The sequence below is a fragment of the Anoplophora glabripennis genome, unplaced genomic scaffold, assembly GCF_000390285.2.
Source record: "Anoplophora glabripennis isolate ALB-LARVAE unplaced genomic scaffold, Agla_2.0 scaffold772, whole genome shotgun sequence".
In the NCBI taxonomy this organism is placed as follows: Eukaryota; Metazoa; Arthropoda; class Insecta; order Coleoptera; family Cerambycidae; genus Anoplophora; species Anoplophora glabripennis.
In genome coordinates this window covers 216,224-223,067 of record NW_019416848.1, presented here as the reverse complement: position 1 = coordinate 223,067, position 6,844 = coordinate 216,224, and the positions used below count along the sequence as shown (strand labels likewise).

The following is a 6,844-nucleotide window of genomic DNA, read 5'->3' as shown; positions in this document are numbered from 1 at the left end:
TATATATATATATCCCGGATTAATCACTTCCCTGTAAAGTAAAATGTCATTGCGTAGAGATCTTTCATAGTTTTAATTAAAAAGTCTTAAAAAGTGGCCTTCATATATAAAGTGTATTTCATCTGCCTATGTTTAAAATTCCTTCGCATTATAACATTCCATTTATTTACGAAGATAAAAGTAAAAGTTCAGGCAGTTCAAAACTATTTTAAAGCCGACAAATCGTTATGTTTTGCGGGTGCCAAAGTTTTATTTCGTCTCTATTTAATTTATCTAAAGTGACAAAAATAGTCTAATATCTTACATATTAAGGCAATTAATAACGCACATTGTTAGTTTTAAAATATCAATTTCGTTAATAGATATTTTCATCCAGATTAACTTTATAACGAGCGTTCAAATAAAAACGTGGTCAAGTTGGTTCTGAAAATTTGGACGTAGGGCGTAGCGTATAGCAAATGAACTTAAACGTCATCTGTCAAAGCGCTATATCGCCGCTATCAATTTGAATATTTTCGTTTTAAAAAGCGTTTAAAATGGTGTTTTCTCAAGAACAAAAAGTGTTTATCATAGAGTCCTACTTTAGAAATGGACGCAAGATTGATGGAATATGGAAGTATTTTATTGAGGAATGTTTCATAGAATTTCAAAATCAATTTCCCGGCGTTGTTGAGTACAAAATTTTTCAAAGTGCAGTTCAGCGTTGTGTTAATGTTTTTCGTGAAACGGGCAGTGTAACAAGAAAAGAAGGAAGCGGCCGACCTAAAAAGCGGACTGAAGAATTAAAAGAAAATGTCCAACAAATAATGGAAAATGCGCCAAGAACTTCTGTACGTCTTTTATCACAAATGGTGGGAGTATCAGTCGGTACCTGCCACACAGTGTTAAAAAAAGATTTGCGTTTGTTCTTCTATCGTTTAACTTGTCAGCAAGAACTTCATGAAGTTGATTTTCCGCGACGGGCTGTATTTTGTGAATGGTTTTTAAACAACTACGGTGAACTTCATAATATCACCTTTTTTTCTGATGAAGCCTGGTTTCATTTAAGTGTTATAACAAGGAGGGGGACACTTTCCGCAGCTCCTTTAATTGTTTGTTATTGTTATCACGATTATTCTTTAAAATAAAGTTATATAGTCATTAACGTTATTGAAACTGACAGCTGCTATACAGCTCGTTGAGAAATGAGGTTAAGTTGGTCGCTGTAAGCTACTCCCTACGTCCAATGTGTCAGAACCAACTTCGACCACGTTTTTATTTGAACGCTCGTTACTTGCCAAAATAAAAAAATAGATATACTTTATATTGTATTAATTCTGGTGCATACCCAGTATATAATAAATATCTTGACAGAGCTTAAGGTTGTTATCTTTTACACGAGGGACGTGATTTTTTATCGGGCCGTCTTGCCCTCATCGCGATTTTTTTGGGATTATGACTTATCGAGATTCTATAAATGGATTCTAAACCGTTTCTAATGAATGCTCCGTATTTGACCTATATATAAAAATAATCATTTATTTACCCGATAAAAAATTACATTCGGCGTATTATCTGGAAGAATTTCAAAATTATATAACTTTTTATCCGGTGCTTCCTTGTTGCATTAGATTTTTTCCTAAGGTCAGGTCAAGACGTTGATATATACGAAATGTCCGTTGCGATACCACCCTCGGTAGAAACAAGCAAAGAGAGCAAAACCCAAAATGAAATAGAGAAATAGCAATAAGAAACAAAATCAAGACAAATATAAATATATATATATATGGAAATGTTCCTTTAGGGAACAAAATCAGAACAAAATAAAGAGCCTTGAAAAGGTTCTTAGTAGTCAACAAGTCAAACATAAATAGAAATCGAGAATAACATCAAGAAAAATAAGGAACTTTCGTCTTTTATATATGAAAATGTTCCCAATACTTATTAATACAAAAAGGTACGTTCCAATAGGGAACTAAATCAAGAACAAAGTATGAGCTGTCTTATTTTACATAAGAGTGTTATTAGTAATTAATAATAATTCATTAAAGATGTTCATATAATGGACAGTCAGAATAAAGTGAAAGGAACATCGTGATCTTCAATTATTTGAAAATGTTCTGGTAATTAACATGTCAAATAGAAATAAGGAACAAAATAAAAAAATAGAGAACCGTCTTATTTTGTATATACTTAAATATATCTCCAATAGTTAAAAATACAAAAAGTGATGTTCTATAGGGAACAAAATCAAGAACAAAATAAATAGCCTTGAAAATGTTCTTAGCAGTTAACAAGTCAAATATAAGTAGAAATCAGGAATAACATCAAGAAAAACAATCAACTTGCGTCTTTTATATGATGAAAATGTTCCTAATAGTTAATAATAAAAAGGGCACGTTCGTATAGGGAACAAAATAAGAATAAACGGTCTTATCTTACATATGAGTGTTATTAGTAGTTAATAATTCATAAAAGATGTTCCTATAAAGAACAGTCGGAACAAAATATAAAAGAACATCGTGATATTCAATTTGAAAATGTTCTGACAACTAACAAGTCAAATAAAAATAAGGAACAAAATCAAGAAAAATAAAGAGCAGTCTTTATATATAAAAATGTTTCCAATAGTAAAATATACAAAAAGCGATGTTCCTATAGGGTACAAAATCAAGAACAAAATAAAAATGGATGGTCTTATCTTACATATGAAAATGTTCTAGTGGTTAATAACCACAAAGCATGTTCCTATAGAGAACAGTCAGAAGAAAATATAAACATGATATTTAATATGATGTTCCCAGTAGGTAATAAGTCAAATAGAAATAATGAACAAAATCAAGAACATAATAAAGATTAACGGTCTTATCATTTTGCATATGAAATTGTTTCCAGTAGTTTAATTCATAAGTTTGTTTCTTTAAAGAACAAAGTCATAACATAATATAATTTGATCTTCAATATGAAAATGTTCTTAGGAATTAACAGTTTTTTATTTATTTTTATAAATTATTTAAAAGAGTTTTAAAAATATTGACCTGAAATTTGATGTTGTATTTTATTTAGAAATATTGACAGCAAGCTATTAAATAATGTATCAATCAATAGAAATGAAAAATACACAAATACAATAAAATATGTTTAATTTTCTTTCCTCAAAAAAAAAAAAAAAACGGTGCATCCTACGAGAAAAATTGAAGAGACACCGATTTCATTCAGAATTGATGGCGAATTTCTAAAAAAAAATATCAAAATATCAGTAGCGGTCCATTTTTTTAATTAACAAAAGGTTGTGGCATTCTCGCACGAACGTCACTGATGCAAGTAGAAATATTCGGATCACCCCAAAAAATGCACATTTATCCCTCCAAAGCATTTTTCAAATTTCGAATCAATATCTTCAAATCTCTGAAATAATTAATAAAAATAACTAAAAAAATTAAAATTTAAACACTGTATTTCTGAAACGAAGCATATTTCGGCCTACGTTTATATGAACTTTTTTCATAAAATAACTTCGTCAACTGCCCCCTAAAATATTTCGCATCTATTTACAAACACCCTGTATATATAAAAAAAGAATTTTATATGAAAATGTTCTTAGTATCATTCTTCATTTTATTTTTTTTTAATATCGGAGACACTCCTAACAAAAAAAAATTATTTTCCCCGCAAACGACTAATTCCTCCCATCTTTCCAGGTGCCCTTCGTGGAGATATCCACCGTGGAACCCAAACGGCGCGTTCGCCGCAATCTGGGCCTCAACTGCGACGACAAGATGAACGAGCCGCTCTGCTGCCGCTACTCGCTCGACGTCGACTTCGAGGAGATCGGCTTCGACTTCATCATCGCCCCCAAGAGGTACGACGCCCACATGTGCGCCGGCGACTGCCCCTTCGTCACCCTCCAGAAGTACCCGCACACGCACCTCATCAAGATGTCGTCGCCGCAGAGCGCGCAGCCCTGCTGCGCGCCCAGGAAGATGAGCGCCATCTCCATGTTGTATTTCGACGAACAGTTGACGGTGGTGTACGGCTCGCTGCCGGGCATGGTGGTGGACAGGTGCGGGTGTTCATAATAGTACCGGAGGGTAGGCCGAGGAGAGGGAGGGGAACTGATTTTTAACGTCTCCCGGGTCAGGAAAGTCTGTTAAGTGTACGCGGTGCCACCTAGTGGTCGCATCCGAACGTAATTTTGTGACGGGTGACGCGGGGCTGACCGCCATTGCGGGAGAACGGAAAGAGCGAGACGGAAACCGCAAGAGGAGGTCTTTATGCCTTGATCTTCACTTAAAAATTCCGTCTTGGTAGGTTTACCAAGTTCTAATGGCTGTGGTGTCGCCGAAATTAATATTCCCAGTTTCTTAAATATTTTTTTATATCGCGCGAACGGAAGTTTTCATTTTTCTCAACAACTTTTATTAAAAAAGTTTTTCGATATCTCTTTCCGTTCAAAAGATACAACATGATATGTTTAGACACAAAGACAGGTTTGATCAAGCCTGTTACTGATTTAAAAACATTAACAGACCTGATCAAACCTATGGTTTTCTCTATACATATCAGTTTATATCTTTTTAACGGTAAAAGAGATCAGAAATCTTTTTTAAGAAAAGTCGTTGGGAAAACGAACGCTTTCCTATGACACAATGCGAGATTGGGAAAACAATTTCGATGACGTCATATCCCTTAAGTTGATGTACTTGCCAAAACAGAATTTTAAGTCGAATGCTTCTATCATCAAGCCGTAAAGATCTCCTCTTGCGGTTTCCTATTTGCTTTTTCCGTTTTACCGGTCAGTCAATTTGTCACTCCGTACTTCTGCGTCAACATTCCTCGAGAAGCCGTTATATCCCGCTCCTGATGGCGCGCCGGACGCGTTGGAAGTCAGTTCCGCGGCACCTCCTGTCGTCTTTCTCGGGACTCAAGGGACTTCTAGGTTAATAAATTATTTATTGTTCGTGTTGAAGTATACATTGTGTCGTTCTAAAAATCTAGTGCCACCCCTCGAAGATAGCACAGGACTTCTAAATAAATTATTTATTCTCAACGTCTCAAGGACAAGTTGATATCCCGTAAAAGTTTGTGGAATCTGCAGTGTGATTGACGCGGCATGGTTAACTATTGGCGTTACGAGGGGCGGTGGAAAAGTCGCAATCTTTCGTTTACGAGGGTACCTAAGTATTTTCGCGAATGCTAAGTGACTGAAATCATCATCTGCGACGTCTTTGAACTAGTGCTTAAAAACAATGATTTTTCTTTTATCACTTTTGAGATTTTTCCATCTGCCTTCGTACGTTAAAAATCCTGAAATGTGTGCCCCTTTTCACAGATCGCCCTGTACATATTTCATTGTATCCTCAGTGTTGTGCCGTGGTTTTGAAAATGTCTGTGTCCAATTTTTGAAACTTCAGCAAAATCCCCCCCACACCCTACTTAGTGTATATATTTTGTATAAAAATATGTGATATGTTTAGGTATAAGAGTGATTTTTATATTTATTTTTGTAAATTGAATAGGAATTATTTCGGAATCAGCGGCGGAACGGGGTGTAATTTTTTCGATTTCGCCCCGTTCCGAAGATGAAAAAGTTTTGTGAGAGAATTCTTTCAATTCGGATCTTTTGCACAAACGCGTAAATAAAATGCCATTATTTTGACAAGTGTAGAAGGAATAAGTTGTTTTTTGTGATAATATGCCTTAATGAAATTATATTTTTTGATAAAATTTTTCGGAAGGAGGTGATAAATTTTCTTTGAGGATTATTTTTAAGCGTTTCTGTTCCGTTCCAAGGGAAGGATGTAAAATATTTTGTAAATATTGAGACTGTAAAAAAATGTCTTATATTTTATAATGCCATAGATCTCGTTGAAATGTCAAATCAAAATGTATCGATCTTTTGGTTTGTCTTATTAAATAATTGTATAGTTGTAAATAGAGGCAATGTTCAGTGAATTTAATTTAACTAATATTTAGTTCGATTCATTTTTATTTTATTACGGATGTTGTCGATTTTTCTATGTGTGTTTTTGCTTTTTGTATGTAAAATAGAAATGTAATATTAGATTTTTGCTAAATAAAACAAAATATTACGACTGATTTTAATTCCACCCACTTTCCCTAACACTTCTTTATTACTAGTGCGCAGCATCCAGGCCCGAAGGACCAAAAATGAAACAATAGTAGGAATAAAGAACTCTAGTGTTTCTTAATTTTTTTTCTAACGTCATTGATATCTTAAAACGTCACTTTGATTCAATGTATTTCCTCTATAAACATAGAGATAAAAAGATTTTATAATCTCTAAATCTATTCGATACAATTTATAAAATCATTGGATTCTCTGTTTTTCCTTCTCTTCTGAAACATGTTCTATATTGTTTATCCATTTGAGGAAGTGTTACTTTATGTATAGTCTCCATTCATTTGTCACGAAATTTGTTAATTACTTAAACAGCATTACTCAGCATATTTATCCTTGAATAAAATATACAACCCTTTAATTCCACATCCAGGCTCGAAGGACCAAAAATGAAGCAGTACTAGGTGAGTATATAGAATATATCTTTTGTCAATCTTCACTCTTTTCTAACATTATCGCTTATTTAAGATACGTAGACAGACATAAGTTTATTAAAAAAAGAGGTCTCATAACCCGAAAACAATATAGTACGATTATTAATACATAAAAATTTCTTAGCAAAACACTGGATATCAAATTTGTTTCTCTTGGTTCAATATTCTAAAAAAAATTGCATTCATTCGTTAAAAAATTCGTTAATTAAATAAATAACTCTACTGAGCAATTATAATTGATTGATGCCGTTGCTGTCGAATATCCACGTTCGAAGGACCAAAATCGAAA

General features: G+C 33.6%; 1 protein-coding gene across 1 annotated transcript; it reads left to right on the top strand.

The window, feature by feature from the left end:
• The first annotated feature begins 2,758 nt into the window (after positions 1 to 2,758).
• Positions 2,759 to 6,071, top strand: LOC108914437 (growth/differentiation factor 11). Its single transcript, XM_018720257.2, has 2 exons — positions 2,759 to 2,782; positions 3,681 to 6,071. The coding sequence occupies exons 1-2, from the start codon at positions 2,759 to 2,761 to the stop codon at positions 4,056 to 4,058; spliced, it is 402 nt and encodes a 133-aa protein (XP_018575773.2). The 3' UTR covers positions 4,059 to 6,071.
• Positions 6,072 to 6,844: the final 773 nt, after the last annotated feature.